Genomic DNA, 17,470 nt, shown 5'->3' with positions numbered 1-17,470 from the left:
GAAATACGCGTGGCACCGTTTAAACGGTTAAGGCATTGTAAACCCCCCTCGTTAACGGTGGTCCGCTGATCGCGCTGCCACCTCGCAAGTAAAGAATCCGGGGATCTTATATTATATTATATTTTAGACATAAGAATGTGACAAAATAAAATGTATAAACATGGAACAGTTGGAGAGACACACGTGAGCGTGTAAGGCAGTGACTTACTAGAACATATATAGCGCCACACCGCACCCAGTTTCTGCCCTGTACCTGATGTGATGAGAGACCCCCAAAGACAACAATCGTCTCCCACTCGTTGCTCACCAGTTGATCCCCATCGCGTTCCTTTTGTTGTTGCAGGAAGAGAGAAAACGGATGAAGCAGGACATCGAGAGACGGAGGAAGGAGGCCACCGAGAAGAGGCTCAAAAACCTGAGCATCTCGAGCTGCGAGGGCGAGGAGGTCTTCTGCCCACTGAGCCCCAGGAGCCCCACGTTTAAGGTAAGCTCAGCATGTGCTCATGAGGTCGAGATGCCCTCCCTGGTGGTGCCCATAAGTACAGCAGTGGTACTCCCATCCATTGGTCCTTTTTAATTTCCCATTTGCCCAGTCTAGTTGTCCGTGGTGAGGGTCTGTGCATTCACTCTGTGATGGACTGGCGCCCTGCCTTGTGCCCGAGTCTTGCTCGGATAGGGTCCTGCTGCCAGTGGATCCGTGGGTTCAGTAAACAGATGGGTGTTGTCAGTAGTGGTGGATGATGCCTTGAAATGGCTATGTTGGCAGCGGTGCCACTTAGCGGGCGCGTCACCAATGACATCTTTGTTGACATGTTTTCTTGGTTCAGTCCTGGAGACTTTCTGGGGCTGTGGTTTTCCTGCCCACCAGCTTCATGCTTTGTGATTCCTTTCCCCTCACCTGGGTGAGGCACAGTGGCTCCATTTAAGGCTGGTTTATATGCCATTGGCATGCTGTCGCCCATGTGGCCTATGATGTACCCACAGTGTAGCCTGATGCGCCGCCTTGACGTGAACCCCACACACACCCCTAGGACTCTGATTGGCCAGTTTGGTGACAACGTGGCCATTCAGCCCAGCAAAGCTCACCAGTCCTGTCCACTTAATTCTTCTGTTGTAGTTCGTATTTCCTGAAGCGCACTTCCATTTTCTTCTGGTTTGTAAGTCGGCAAACGTATAAAGACGTGGAAAAATATCAGGAATAAATACATTGACCAGTGGAAGAAAGACGAGTGGTGGTCCTAGATGGCATAATCTGCCATGCATTTTGCTACAAACACTGCCATCTAGTGTTCAGGTGTGGCGTATAAACTGCTTTCAATGGCACAGCTACAGTGTAGAAGTATAACTCAGCTTTATACGGGACCCCTGGGACGTCTTCTGATGCCAAGGCATTGCCTGCAGGAATGGACTGAAGCTGCATAATTTAGGGATCATTAATCCCTGCAGCATCCATGGAACCATTCAGGGATTCTTCATGGGACTACAGTTCCCAGCATGCCCTGCCGGTGTGCATAATGCTAGTCTAGCCCAGGAGTACTGCACCCTATTGTGTCAGGAGAGCATTGAAGTCCCGGCAGGCTGCCTCGCCTCCCCCTGTCCCTCCATCATACTGGCCCCCCATTCTAGTAAGGGTCTTTGGTTACCAGGCCATGCCAGTCCGTCCATTTTCTTAACCTGCTTATGCTGGTGTGGATTGTGGGTAAACTGTATCTGTCTGTTCTACTGACTTATTCATTTGTGTTATCCAAAGTCTTCCTCCATAACACAAACGCTTGCCACACTTCAATGGCATTGAGCAACGCCTGTGATGAAATTTCTGCTGTGAAGCCTTTCGCCATCCTGCCTTTGCCTAACGTTAATTTGGATGTTGCAAGCATCTGCCGTTTGGGTGTCACATGGAGATGATTTGCCATTTTACTCTGTGAGACCAGCAGAGGTGTGGCCACAAGGGGGCGCCACAACACAGCCTGGATGACAAAGATTTGAGATTAAATGAAGGGTTAATTCAAGTCACAACATCCCAAGTCACTACAGAGCCACATGATACTCCACATGGCAGCTGCGTCTCCTTGTACTCCTCCTCTGAGTGTGTTGTCCATGGCCTCCCGACTCGGACTCGCTGATGTGGAGGAGGCCGCTTCTTTGATGCTGGACCCTGGAGTTCTTCTGGCACCACAGCATTGCATGTCTGAAGCCCCTCACAGTCGCTATAGTGTTTCCCTGAAGCTCCCCCTGATGGCACTCAGGTACCCTGACAGGGCTGCCCATCAGGACTACAGCTCCCAGCATGCTTTGTTGGTGTAAAAATGGGACTAACCTCCTGAGGGATGTTGTCACCCTGTGTATAGATGGAGTATGCGGTCCCGGGAAGCAGTCTCTGTCTGTCCTTCCATACAGTGCATCCAGAAAGTATTCCCAGCGCTTCATCACTATTTCCACATTTTGTTATGTTACAGCCTTATTCCAAAATGGATTCAATTCATTTTTTTCCTCAGAATTCTACACACAACACCCCATAATGACAACGTGAAAAAAGTTTACTTGAGATTTTTGCAAATTTATTAAAAATAAAAAAACTGAGAAATCCCATGTCCATAAGTATTCACAGCCTTTGCTCAATACTTTGTCGATGCACCTTTGGCAGCAATTCCAGCCTCAAGTCTTGTTGAATATGATGCCACAAGCTTGGCACACCTATCCTTGGCCAGTTTCGCCCATTCCTCTTTGCAGCACCTCTCAAGCTCCATCAGGTTGGATGGGAAGCGTCGGTGCACAGCCATTTTAAGATCTCTCCAGAGATGTTCAATCGGATTCAAGTCTGGGCTCTGGCTGGGCCACTCAAGGACATTCACAGAGTTGTCCTGAAGCCACTCCTTTGATATCTTGGCTGTGTGCTTAGGGTCGTTGTCCTGCTGAAAGATGAACCGTCGCCCCAGTCTGAGGTCAAGAGCGCTCTGGAGCAGGTTTTCATCCAGGATGTCTCTGTACATTGCTGCAGTCATCTTTCCCTTTATCCTGACTAGTCTCCCAGTTCCCCACAGCATGATGCTGCCACCACCATGCTTCACTGTAGGGATGGTATTGGCCTGGTGATGAGCGGTGCCTGGTTTCCTCCAAACGTGACGCCTGGCATTCACACCAAAGAGTTCAATCTTTGTCTCATTAGACCAGAGAATTTTCTTTCTCATGTTCTGAGAGTCCTTCAGGTGCCTTTTGGCAAACTCCAGGCGGGCTGCCATGTGCCTTTTACTAAGGAGTGGCTTCCGTCTGGCCACTCTACCATACAGGCCTGATTGGTGGATTGCTGCAGAGATGGTTGTCCTTCTGGAAGGTTCTCCTCTCTCCACAGAGGACCTCTAGAGCTCTGACAGAGTGACCATCAGGTTCTTGGTCACCTCCCTGACTAAGGCCCTTCTCCCCCGATCGCTCAGTTTAGATGGCCGGCCAGCTCTAGGAAGAGTCCTGGTGGTTTTGAACTTCTTCCACTTACAGATGATGGAGGCCACTGTGCTCATTGGGACCTTCAAAGCAGCAGAAATGTTTCTGTAACCTTCCCCAGATTTGTGCCTGGAGACAACCCTGTCTTGGAGGTCTACAGACAATTCCTTTGACTTCATGCTTGGTTTGTGCTCTGACATGAACTGTCAACTGTGGGACCTTCTATAGACAGGTGTGTGCCTTTCCAAATCAGGTCCAGTCAACTGAATTTACCACAGGTGGACTCCAGTGAAGCTGCAGAAACATCTCAAGGATGATCAGGGGAAACAGGAGGCACCTGAGCTCAATTTGGAGCTTCATGGCAAAGGCTGTGAATACTTATGGACATGAGATTTCTCAGTTTTTTTATTTTTAATAAATTTGCAAAAATCTCAAGTAAACTTTTTTCACGTTGTCATTATGGGGTGTTGTGTGTAGAATTCTGAGGAAAAAAATGAATTTAATCCATTTTGGAATAAGGCTGTAACATAACAAAATGTGGAAAAAGTGATGCGCTGGGAATACTTTCTGGATGCACTGTACCAGCAACCATTCTGACTGTCCATCCACATCCTTCCATTATGGAATCTCATTCAGTCAGGGAATCGCCAGCCATCTCTGTTGGGATGCCAGTCTCTCTATTATGGCATTTATTAAAGACAAAGAGAGCAGAATGGTTTGGGGCTCCAGCTGGTGGTCTCCATATAATTGTTCATCAAAACACAAGCTGACAACAACAGAGGATGTCCTTTCAGACACAAGTCAAAATGCAACTGGCACAAGATGGCGGTGGGGAAGGCAAAACCTGGCCGTGATGTCATTCGTCTACATGTCACCGGTCATCAGAGAGGCATTAGGTGACCGTGCCAGCCCTCGACTCTGGGTGGGGTTTGGGACCGCCATTAGACGAGCCCTGAGCCGTGTCTGTCAGCTGTTTGAGGTGTGACTCGTCTTCTTCATCCTCATTTTATTTATCATTTGACTTCTCATCGCCACACTGAGGGAGCTGCCACCTCACGTCATTTGGGGTCATTTGAACCCGTGTCAAGTCCACTTGTCATTTGATTGTTACTATTGGAATACAATTACGGGAGCAAACCGCACAGAAAAGACAAAATACAGAAAACTGGTCAAAAAGAGCCAAACATTTGCAGCCGTGGCACATCTGTGAATATTTGAACATTTCTTATGAATGCAAACCGACGAGTGAATTAAAGACCGAGGTCGACGAGGGGTGAAATGGAGGGCGGGGGGGAGGCAGGCCTTTGACTGGATGGCACAGCAACACAGTGGAACAAACAAGGAGGGGGGGGCAGTCCTTTGTCACCTGCGTCACCGCGGAGCTCCATCCTCAATGTGCTGTTTGGGTAACCATGGAAACGACTCGACTCGGCCCGTTAAATATTTACAAGAACGTCACCCGGCCTGGCAGCCATTAGTTGAGTGACACAGTTGGTTTCCCTGACATCAAACCCCCACCGTCCAGAGCCCTTCATGTCTGTGCCTTTGTCACCGATGTCCCAATGCCAGCATGCGCCTTTAGTGACAAAGCCTTGAAATAAACCATCAGCCATCGTCTGTCCATACGTGTGTGGTGTGTCATGTGACGTCCTGCACCCACACGGCTTTTGTCACCCCACACCTGTCACTAGTGGGCAAGCTGATGGGCGGGTGGCTTGAAGGGGTCAGCACATTAGGCCACAATAGGACCCTGTGATGGCACTTAGAGAATTCTGAGGAAATGCACCAAAGAGAACGCCTAGCGAGGACTCCATTAGCATCGTGTGCCACCTGTTGGAACGAAACACTAAATACAGCAGGCCAGCGATGCCCCAGCACTGTCAGAGGCCTTCAATGGCCAAAGTGTGGCCTAACGGTCAGGACCTGCGGCTGCTCGCTTGTGTCCCGTTATTAGTGACGAGACTTTCTTTTAGTTTTCTGCCCCGTTGTCCGCATCACTGGGCTTTCTCTGCACTACACAGGAAGCCCACCCCCTATGGCAGTTACCTAGCAACCGTCCTTCTCTGTTTCTTAATGCTGCTGTGGATTCGCCCTTTTCGAGTGCCACGGAGGAATAGACAAAGGTTTGTTTCTGTCCCCCCGTGCGTCTTTAAGACTGCAACCACCAATATTATCATGAGAATCGGCAAAGTGGGCAGTGAACTACCACAACCACCACAACACACGTCCTTCCTGCGTCACTGCCCTGAACTTTGCTGCTCACGACTCCATTTGTTCCTTAATATTTCTTGCACTCTCCAAATCACCGGACCCTCTCTGCCCGCCTTTGCCTCTCCTTGTTGATCCCAGAGTCGGCGTGCAGGCCTCCACACCATCTCAGAGATGTTTCAGTCACACCTTGGTCATCTCCACTTTGCCACACCTCTCCTCTCGACCCTCACTGCCCCTTTAGTGCCAGCCATGTGCCATAAGACGCCATAAATCCATTAGGCTTCTGGGGAGAAGAAAAATACGAGGAATAGAAAAGGAAAAGTCCCAAAGCCCCACAAGAGGGAGGAGGAGTGCAAACCCCAGGCTCAGGCCCAGAAAGGGCTCACAAGGCATCTTTGAAAATTAAGGATTCATTTGAACAAATTAAAAAAGTGGGGCACAACAGACGCGTCTCAAAGCTCAACTCCAGAACTGTAATCTTTAAAACAAATAAAAGAGCAACCAGAAATAGAAAAGAAAACGGCGATATGTCCGATAAACACAGGGGGCGGAGTCAGCTGCGGTGATGTGAGGTTGACACCGCCTCCCGGGGCTCCACCCACAATATACATGGAATGGATGCTCACGTTAAAAAAAAAAAAAAAATGAAACGTACATGGTCACCAAAAATAGCAGAAAATACATCAAAATATGAGTAATAATTATTGATAAATTCACTTCTCGAGTAGGCCCTACCATTACTTTATTGAACCCGTGACTTCCTATTCACACCTCGCTCTTTGACTTTGGGCCGCCTGGCTACTTGTGTTCAGGTGACACTTTTCTGTCCCTGGCCTGGTGACTCCCAGCTGTCCTCAGGCGCCCCTCGTGTCTCGTAACAAACTTAATGGCCGCTTCTGAGTGAAGTGGACGGTCCCTAGGCCTGGTGCTAGGAGGCCCCGCCCCCTTAGGTACAACATGCGGAGGGCAAAGAATTAATCACGACATAATTAATATAACGATGACGCTGGGCAACGCTCTGTAAAAATAGAATACAAAGAGGAAGAAAGCAAAACCACTCATAAGCATAAATGAAAAAACATTTAAAAGACAAAACAAAGTAGCTGAATACAATGAAAAGAAAATGGCCAGAGCACAACCCTCTCCTGCCAGGCTGCCATGGCACAAGAACCCAATCTGAGACGGGCACAAGCACTAAAAACGCGTACATTTGTAAGGAGCCTCACACATCGGCCTAAGGGCTAAATGAAGAAAACATTAAAAAATCTGAAAACGATGGACCCTCCAATACCAAAGGTCCCAAACGCTGTTAAACTGTCGCCCTGCGCCCAGTCTGCCCACCATTTAAAATCATCTGGCAAATTAAAAATAAAAAAACCTTCAAAAACTCGCCCACTTAACTGTCAGGACCACCCATTGGGCTGGAAGGGGAAAGTGGGCTCACGTATCACAGGACCGTCAAGGACATGAAGACTGATGTAGAAATGCCAACCTCGGGGGTAAGAGGGCCAATGTGGGCACATCATTGTGTTACCAACCTGATCCCGTGTGACGCTGATGTGCGGGGTATGTCTGAGCGTTGCTTCTTTTGTCATTTCAGAGTGAGGTGGACGAGAGGGTGACAGCCGAGACCACCTACACGGTGAGTGTGAGTGTGAGGCTGGGTGGGCGAATCAGGATGATTTAGCGTTAAAATGAGGGGCAGCGCCAATGAAGTTTTATGATGGGGTTCTTCTCGTTTTTGAAGATTTCCTTCTTTTATTTTAGATTACTGAACGGACAGAGTCCCTAAATCGGTCCCTGAAGAAAAGGTGGGTTCAAAACATCCATGAAAGCAGGTAATCGGTAGGCGTGGGGGTCCACCGTGCTAATCACTGTGCAGACGGGCACATCTACCACCAGGGCATCCTGGGTGCACGCCACTCACAAAATTACCAAGTGGGTGCCCACCTGGATGACACAATAGATTCGTCACTCTTGATATTGCCATCAGGCTCATTCCATCGTCACACTGAGCTGTGGGGTCCCCCTTGGTCCTTTTGGCACACGGATACTCCAACATTTGATTGGCCCTTCCTGTCACGCTGTGCACCCAGAGTGTGTCCCCCCGGTCACAGAAGTGCCTGCTGTCCAAATCCAAAATAAGCGGAGAATCAAAAATTCCCCTCCAAACCGAAAAGTGCAACATGAAAGATTCCAGCTGATCTTCCAAAGATGTTGCGGCCCCCCATCGAAGCAGAGGGTCAGGCTGCTGTCGGCACACTTTGGTGTCCTCTTGAGCCCCCGAGATGCGTCACAGCACACTGACAGGTCACTTCTACTCGTGTGCTTGGTAGATTCTTCATCAGAGCGGACCCCGATGCAAACAGCAGGGTGGGGTGCCAGCCCAGTCCATGTGTGCCCCCCCCATCCACACGCCTGCTGCTGCTCGAGATAAACTGACCATAAAACCGCAAAACAGAAAAGTCGCTTATCTGGAAACGAAAGGAAGAGGAAATGAATGGTGCAAGCAAACGCAGTGAACCAACGACTCCTTCAGTCCGTCCGCGCATTCTGGTGACTCGTCATTTCACTGTCATTGTCATTTAACGGCAAAGGGCCACCATCTCATGCTCCACTTCGAGGTCGGACGCAGCCACCACCTTTCTTTTCCTCTCCATCATTTCACGAATGTTATGCTAAAGAAATGTGACATCCCCAACCAGCAGCTGACCCGTCACCAGTGTTGAGGGGGGCCGCTGTTGTGACCCCCCCTAACAATTCATCCCCACTGTTCATCATGTGGCCATTCATCATACAGTTCTACAGAAGTCACTTTTATTTTATTTCACTTTTCTCCTCATACATCACATCACTTACCCGCTTCTATATCAAGGAGCAGGGGACGCGACTTGCTGTGACTGAGACGGTGCCACACACACAGACGAGGGCAGGATGGGGCCAAGACAGACGCCACATGTTAGAATATAACAAGAGCAACCGCTGCATTGTGGGCCAGTGAGGAGTGATGATGAACAAATGAGCAACGTCAGCTCTACCATTACGAGTGAAATAAAGAGAAATGTCATCATTGGCACACCGAGTGGATAAACACACAAAGGAACTGCTTTGTCTTCTGAACATCAGCTGACCGGGCTCGGGAATAACAGGCCATGGCTGCCATCTGCTGGATGGAATATGAACACATCTCACAACCCTCCAAGTACTGGGCGTTCACTTAACGGGCACTTGTCATTAATGGAGTCAGGTGAGCCCCCACCCCCAGGCCGAATCTTAACAACGATGCCACCGGGCAGAGCCTCGTATTGGCACTCAGTGGAGTCAACACCTCCTGTTTGGAGCTCCAGGGTGGAGACTACGGGCTGTAGAGATGGGTTAGTGCATTGCGTGATGCTGTGTCCTGTGCCAGCCACTGCAGGTGTGCCACTTTCAGGAGAGGCTGGTGAATGAATAAATGAAAAAAAAGTATATAATAATAATAATAATAATAATAATAATAATAATAATAATGCATTTTATTTATAGGGCACTTTACATTAGCAATAAATCTCAAATAGTATATATATAGAAGTGAAAGGCACTATTAGATAGATAGATAGACAGACAGAAGGTACCATATGATAGATAGATAGATGTGAAAGGCACTGTATAAGATAGATAGATAGATAGATAGATAGATAGATAGATAGATAGATAGATAGATAGATAGATAGATAGATGTGAAAGGCACTATATAATAGATAGATATATAGATAGAAATGAAAGGCACTATATAATAGATAGATAGATGTGAAAGGCACTAGACAGATAGATAGATAGAAATGAAAGGCACTATATATTATAGATAGATAGATAGATAGATAGATAGATAGATAGATAGATAGATAGATAGATAGATAGATAGATAGATAGATAGATAGATTGATGTGAAAGGCACTATATAATAGATAGATATATAGATAGAAATGAAAGGCACTATATAATAGATAGATAGAATAGATAGATAGAAATGAAAGGCACTATATAATAGATAGATAGATAGATAGATAGATAGATAGATAGATAGATAGATAGATAGATAGATAGATAGATAGATGTGAAAGGCACTATATAATAGATAGATAGATAGAAGGCACTGTATGATAGATAGATAGATAGATAGATAGATAGATAGATAGATAGATAGATAGATAGATAGATGTGAAAGGCACTATATAATAGATAGATAGATGTGAAAGGCACTAGACATACATAGATAGAAATGAAAGGCACTATATAATAGATAGATAGATAGATAGATAGATAGATAGATAGATAGATAGATAGATAGATAGATAGATAGATAGATAGATGTGAAAGGCACTATATAATAGATAGATAGATAGAAGGCACTGTATGATAGATAGATAGATAGATAGATAGATAGATAGATAGATAGATAGATAGATAGATAGATAGATGTGAAAGGCACTATATAATAGATAGATAGATGTGAAAGGCACTAGACATACATAGATAGAAATGAAAGGCACTATATAATAGATAGATAGATAGATAGATAGATAGATAGATAGATAGATAGATAGATAGATAGATAGATAGATAGATAGATAGATGACAGGTACGTTTCTGATTGAGTTTATTGCTCCACTCTGTACCTCGTTGTCCAGCACGCATCACGTGCAGTTTATTCTCACGCCAGTATAATTTGTAAGTCCCTTTGGATGAAAGTCTCAACTGTAAACGTGACCCTTTTTATTTTCACGATCACACCGATCAAGGTGATCGATACATGACAAACGCGACAAGCTCGGTGACACTTCGCGATGGCCAAGGCCGTCCAGCTGATTGACTCCCGAGAGCTCCTGAGCCCCCCCCCCTCCCACCCCCCCGCTCATTCCTGAACTTGTCTTTTCTTTTTCTTACAGTAACAGCGTTAAGAAGATGCAGCCCCCCGTGCCCATCTCCAAGATCGATGACAGAAAGGATCAATACACTCACGCCGTGGAGGTATCTCCGCCGCACCCTGTCTGAATTTTGGGGGCGATTTCTTTATTTACTTATTTTTATTTTTGTATGTATGTATTCCATATGCACCCCTACATAAGAAATGCAATGCTGGAGGTCCCGTTTTTATCTGACGTGACGTGGAGCTCATGGAGCCACGGACAGGACTATTAATGGCAGGACCACGTGGCTGACTGACCCGTAGGCTGTCCAATCAGCAGCGGGACCGCTCACGGGGGGGCGTGTTTATTTACCCTGGCGGGAAGAAGGTGCAGAGCGGCGTACAGGAAACGTGAGCCGACACACTGAGTGACCCCGGTGGGCAGGACTGAGATCAGATGGTGGGCCCGAAATAAACATCCAACGTACCATCTGTGCGGTAACTTTCTCCGTAACGGTTTGAGTTTCGTGTCAGAGGAAATGCAGTAAAAAAAAAATCCTCGGAAACAGATGTGAGTGGTCTGCGGATTTACGAGCTGCGAAGAAGCGGGTGGCGCAGTTCCGATGTGTCGCTTTGTCCGTGTCTGCCCAGCACTGACACCATCCCACCTACGGGGCACCAATATTACAAATTAACACCCGATGAAAGGTGGAGGGGGTACTGCCAGCCAGCGACCGTGGTGTGGTGGTTTGAGCTTTGAGCGGTTGTGGGTGCAGATCTTGCCCATAATTGTGCCACCCTGACCAAGTCATTTCACCTTCCCGTGCTTTACAAACTTGCGTATATATCGTAACATAACCGATCGAGTCTCAAATGCTGTAAGTCGCTTTGGCTAAAGGCTTTAGTCAAATACAACGTCTGACTCAGTGGGCTTCATTGGAATGAATGATTACTTAAGGCCTCTGGGACAGTGCCCACCTTAAAAGGCATCTCCTTTAAAAATAGACCACTCGACCAGTCGCCCCCCCAGCAACACGCCCAACAGCCCCCTCCCCCATCTAAATTCTCGTTTGAACGAATCATCAGCCTCGTTTAACACTGGAGCCTTCTTAAGTGGTCTGCTCGCCCCTAAGCGTACAGCTTTTTTTATTATAAGGTGACATTTTTCTCATTTCCGCTAATAATAAAAGTGGAAGATAAGCTGCGCCGAGGGTGCGCCTCGAGTTTCTCAAAGGGCCGACTTCCCAGTCCGACGGCGCTCTTTATTATTCGGCTCATTAAACTTCTTCTTGAATCGCAGCGCACGCACGTCCCCCACACCAATAAATTCGGCCTTTTAGGATGTGTGTCTTTTGAAAGCCCCTCTGCTCGTCACCTTGAGGACCTCAGGTGGTCTCCTGCAGCTCTCCGGGCGCGACCGCGTCTTTAGCGAAGCATCTGCGCCGCTTGTGCGCCATCTTGTGGCCGCGCTCGGGTATTGCACCCCTTTATTCGAAGTCTTGTTCGCGTAACGTCAAAGAAGCGAACTGGAGTGTCGTCAGGGGATTTCAGTGGATGATTTATCATCATCTGCGGGGTGACTGGTATGACTGGTGGCATCGTCAGCGAAAACAGCAACGCAGAAAAAAAAAATCTCAACATTAGCTGTCTCAGAGATTCCAGAAGTGCATTAGGGTCCTTGAGCCTAGCCCAACAGGTGTGGAGGGCACAGACCACCCTCAGTCCTACCTGGCCAATTTAAGGTGCTCGATGTATGGAGAGATTGCGCACTTCACAAAGGGCAGGAACTGAACTCAGGTTCTTGGAGCTCAGTAGCACAGATGCCAACCACTGCGCCACTGACATCTGGTCATTTTACAGGCCAGCAAGCCGTGTTGATCATCTGTGTGGAGTCGCCATGTTCTCCTTGTGTCTGCTGCTGCTCTTTTTTCCCTCCCACTTCCCAGACAAGCCCTTATCGGGATAACAGGTCTTGCCATGAGTGTGCCCAGATAGTCCAGGATTGGTTAAAGCTTTGCACGTGATGGTGCCAGGCAATGCCCCGACATGATAAAGAGGGTCAGGGTGGTGTGGTTGACCTTTTGAGGAAATTTAAGGAAACACACCAAGAGCTGGACAGCCATAGAGACATCCAATGCCTGTACTGAAGTTGGCACTTCACTTGCTGACATTGTGCTTGTTGATTTTAGTTAGCACCGAAAAACGTGAAGGAAAACTCCTTCCAATCCCAAGAGGGCATCACAGGAACACAAGGCTTGAACCCTTGATGAGGGCACCGAACATCAAGAGAACTTCAGTTACACAATCAAAGAAAAAAGTGTGCCAATGGGGCACCAGATTTTCAGTCCGATGGCAGCTGTAGTGACCGAGCCATTGGATGGTGCTCCCCCTGGTGGTCTGGAGCTGAACTGCATGCAGTAAAGTCATTGGCGAAGTCAGCAATGCCAGCTGGTCGGTTGTACCAAGGTGGACACAGTTGTTCTGTTATCTGTGAAGTGCCACAGGGTGTATTGACTATGTAAAGGTGCTATATAATGTCACACGTTTATTAATTCAGTCCCCTGTGTGACCCTGAGGACCATGCAGGGCACTCATCAGGCACTATGGAGAGGAGCTATATGAAATGTCACTGTACCCATAAGGCACAATGGGATGGCACTCCCTAATGAAAGGCAGTTTATAAAGATTTTGGGGTCAGTCGTCCCTCTGAAGTCACTACATGAGTCACTTGCCCCCCCCCCCCCCATTGCTGTTGTTGTATGACAGCTATGGCAAGGCACTATATAGAGTGACATCAAGTTCTGTTTGCCATGAAAAAGCTTATCATTCACAAGGTGAGGAAAGATCCAGCCAGGTGTGTCTCAGCCAAAGTGGGTCGAGACGCAGATGGCGCCCACCTCTTGGGAGGCCCCTCATGTCTCCAGTTTTCCAAACAAGCGTGAGTTTGCCAAGATGTGAGTTCTTGTCCTCCTTTGCTGCCAGTCAGGTTTCATGAAATTGTCCCCTCCCGTCCACCCCTTTGAGCTTAGCAGTGCCACCCTGTCTGCCAAGCGTCCAACAGCCTCCTCCAGTCATAAGCTGTAACCCACCCTGCTTGTCACTTTGTCATCTCCTTTTGTTTTGTCCTTGACTACTCTGGTCTTCTGTCATCTCTTGAAAGGCACTATATGCAGTTAAAAGTGACGGGCACCTTTATTTTTCATGGCACTTCCAGACCTCCTTGATGGAAGCCAAACCAGTCAAGCAGCCTCTGATGGACATTCCACATGGCACAGAACCCGTGTCCAGCATGAAGTCCCTGTGGGAAGGCAGTGAGCCTGGGAGCCACGCTGGTGCCAAAGTGACCCCGTGTAAGGTAAGAGTGGGCAGCTGGGTTGGGAAACATGGCACTTGGGGTGCTCAGACTGGCACACGTATGGCATCACTTGACTGGATGTGAGTGGAAATTGCACTCCAAACAGTCATTGATGTCCACCCTGAGATGCAGAGAGATTCAAGGTGGCCATCTGTAGGACCATCTCAGACCTACTTGGAAAGGGGGCTGGTCGGCATCAGTGAAGGGGTCGAAGCTTGAGACATTAGTGGTGCAATCAGGCCTTGTGCTGAGCACCTTACAGAAATGACCAAATTGGGGACAATGCTCAGGGAGCACGTCAAAGCACTTGGGACACAATGAACATGACAAGTGTCCAAGCTGGCCACACATCTGACACTCCAAGAGAGTCTCCTGTTCACCTCCACTGAGCAAGCAAAGAAGAACTTGGTGCACCCATCACCTTTTGGAGACCATCCTGGTGTGCAGAAGTGAAGGGGCACAGAGTCAGTACAGCGCAATCAAAAGCATTCGGCACAACTGGACCTCAAGGAGACCATCATGGAGGAGGCTGGTCATCCTTGAGGGACAGTCAGACGTACTGACTGCTCAATTTGATCAAAGTCACAGGTTCAATGAGGACACACTGGGTGGGTGACCCTCAGCGAGTCTCGTCACCTGCCAGCCCTCCCACTGCATGACTGAAGAAACGCGCTACATAAAGACAGATGTTCACAGACAGGTTCAATCCCACCGCTGGCTCAGGGAGTGAAGCTCTTAGTCCAGCTGGTGCCACCATTGGTGACACAGGGTGACCAATGAACACACCAGTAGGGGGACACCTTAGAAAGGCACTATATAAAATGGGGGTTGTTAATCCTTGTTGAATGGCATCTGGAAGCGCATTGGGGGTCGCCATCTCAACAATCTAAACTCTTATTATTCTTTTTGGTGTTTTCCTTATTTTTCTTTTTCTTATTTTAGGAAATGGAAGGTTTGAAAGTTGGAGTCGCTGACCTCATCACTCAGTGGGTTAAAGGAAATCCTGACTGCAGCAGCAAGAGCTCCCCGTCAAAACCTGCCGTAAGTGCCAGTGGGCATCGTAACAGTTAACCAATCAGGGGCCAGTTTATGCTGACAATAGGCTTATATATGCCAGCCCCCCCCAGCCACTACCTCAGTGTATGTTGGCCCCTCCCATCTATAATTTTATATACATAAACTCCTCCCAGTTTAATTTAGGTGATTAGAGGCTGGCTCCTCCCCATCTGTAAATCAGTTTTACTGGCCCCTCCCCTTCTGTAGGTCAGGCACGCCTTTTCTACTCACCGGTTTACACTGGAACACTAGTCCCACCTCCTCTGTGAATAAATGTAAATCAGGCCCCCTTCTAAAGGTCATTGCTCACAAGCCACTCCCCCTTTGTAAAAATGAATATACTTTAGCCCCTCCCATTTTATAGACCTGGCCACGCACCCCTTTTAGGGTAATGCATGTCAGCATCTCCCCTTTCATTAGTCAATGTGCACAAGTCCCCTCCCCCTTTGTATGTCAGCCCCGCCCCATTCAGGTTTGCATAATTTAGACATGACTTTTTATTGGATCAGTGTGCACTGGCCCCTCCCACTTCTAGACGCTGATGTACATTAGCCCCACCCCTTCTTTAGGTCACCCATTACTAGCTCCTCCTCCTTCTGTATACCTGTAACCAGCATTAAGTGAGGAGCAGAGCAGAGGAAGGAATCCCATGCGGTGATTTGGCTCGCTGCTTGGCTTTCTGTTGTCCACTTTAGTGAAAGACCCTCATGTGTGGGGTGTCCACCAAGGCCAGATTTGGACTTTTCTGTTCCAGTAGACACCTCATGTGCAATGGAGGTGGACATCAGAGGCCAGCTAACCTCATGGCTTCAGGGTCACTGGAGTCTGCACACGTGCACAGGTTCATCGCTTCTCAGATTTGCATCCTCAAGATGGCAGCAAATAATAATAAATAATTATTTATTATTTATAATTAATTAATTAATAAATAATAAAAAGCAAATAAATGATGTTAAGTGAAAGGGACTCACCCATCTAGTGACACGTGATAGCATGCAGCCAAGAGAAAAATAGACCACCAAGACAGAACATCACAGCCACAAACACCTAGGGGCCCAAATCCAACGTGTAGAAAACGTTTGTCAATACAAAACTGATCTAAATGGCACTGCGCCCCCTAGTGGCCAAGTGGTAATTATAGCACCAGACTGCACTTTGATGGCAGTGTGCCCCCTAGTGGCTGTTGTGAAAGCGTCTAAAGCAAATGGCTGTGTCTTAATGGAAGAGTACCCCCTAGTGGCCTTACAGCACAAATCTTTACCTTATTGGAAGTGTGTCCCCTAGTGGCCAAGGTGATTAGCAGTTATCACAGCACAAAAACTTACCCTAATGAAAGTTCATCAGATATAATTACACCACAAGTCTATGTCTTGAGGGTAGTGTACACCTCCTAGTGGCAGTGGGCCCCCTACTGCATGTGGTTATGGCCTGCAAAGCAAGAGTGCACCTTGAAGGCAGTCTGCCCCCTGTTGTTATGGCATCTAGAACACTAGGCTGCATCTTACTTTAAATGTGCCCTCTAGTGGCCAAGGCTGTAAGCTTTAATTATAGAATAAGAAGGTACCTTGATGGCAGTGTGCCCTCTAGTGGCTGCGGTTAAAGCCTTCAAAGCACATGGCTGTGTACCCCCTTGTCTCCTTACAGCACTAGACTTGAACTTATTGGAAGTGTGCCCTCTACTGGCCAAGGTGATTCATGTTATTACATCTTGATTGAAGTGTGCCCCCTGGTAGCTGACATTTTCAGGCTTTATATTGATTGCAGTGCAACCCCACCCCACCCCCCACTGACCATTGTTACAAGCTGCAATTGCAGTACAATATTTGCTTTAATGAAAGTGTGCCACCTACTGGCAATGGTTATGGCAAAGAAAGCACACAATTGCACCAAGATGCCAGTCTGTCCTCTGTAGCGCTAGACTGCCCTGCTAGTGGGCCTAACAGCAAAAGACTTTACCTTAATGAAAGCATGCCCCCTGCTGGCCAAGGCTATAAGCTATTCTAACAGCGCAGGACTACATCTCGATGGCAGTGCACCCCCTAGTGGCTGAGGGTCAGATGTCCAAGCCTTTACACTGATGGCCGAGTGCCCCCCTCGGTGGTTATGGGCAGTAAAGGCCAGATTGGCAGTGTCAGTCTCCCATTACCAGCCTTGTATAAAACTGAACTGTTATGAGTGTGTAAATCAACTTTGTGGGGCGCCGACAGTGCAAGGGCGCTATATTAAGTGTGAAGTGTGATAGCCCGGACACAGACAGACACTGAGGCTCACGATGTCGAAAATACGCCCCGTTTATTCACAACACCACACACAATATGGTGCACAATCCACAAACCCAGTCCTTTCACTCCTCTTCAGCCGCCTCCACTCGTCTCTCGCAAGCTCCGTCTTCCTCCATCCAACTCCTGCTCCCCGAATGGAGGGAGGCGGCCCCTGGTATCCCACCCCAGATGTGCTCCAGGTTTTCTGTGATGTTCTTCCTTCAGCACTCCCTGGTGTGGCAGAAGTGCTGTCCTCCAGGG

General features: G+C 47.8%; 1 protein-coding gene across 4 annotated transcripts in view; it reads left to right on the top strand.

Annotated features, from left to right (window-relative positions):
* lsp1a (lymphocyte specific protein 1 a) overlaps positions 1-17,470 on the top strand; it is a 99,385-nt gene that overhangs the window by 64,088 nt on the left and 17,827 nt on the right. For all 4 annotated transcript variants that reach the window (XM_028796132.2, XM_028796133.2, XM_051923477.1 and 1 more), the window contains exons 6-11: positions 344-484; positions 7,250-7,291; positions 7,417-7,460; positions 10,578-10,659; positions 13,752-13,892; positions 14,835-14,933. In XM_028796132.2, the coding sequence (XP_028651965.2) occupies positions 344-484; positions 7,250-7,291; positions 7,417-7,460; positions 10,578-10,659; positions 13,752-13,892; positions 14,835-14,933 (549 nt within the window). The remainder of the gene's footprint in view (positions 1-343; positions 485-7,249; positions 7,292-7,416; positions 7,461-10,577; positions 10,660-13,751; positions 13,893-14,834; positions 14,934-17,470) is intronic.

This window comes from Erpetoichthys calabaricus, chromosome 2 (assembly GCF_900747795.2).
Source record: "Erpetoichthys calabaricus chromosome 2, fErpCal1.3, whole genome shotgun sequence".
NCBI lineage: Eukaryota > Metazoa > Chordata > Cladistia > Polypteriformes > Polypteridae > Erpetoichthys > Erpetoichthys calabaricus.
This window is presented reverse-complemented; position numbering and strand designations above follow the sequence as displayed.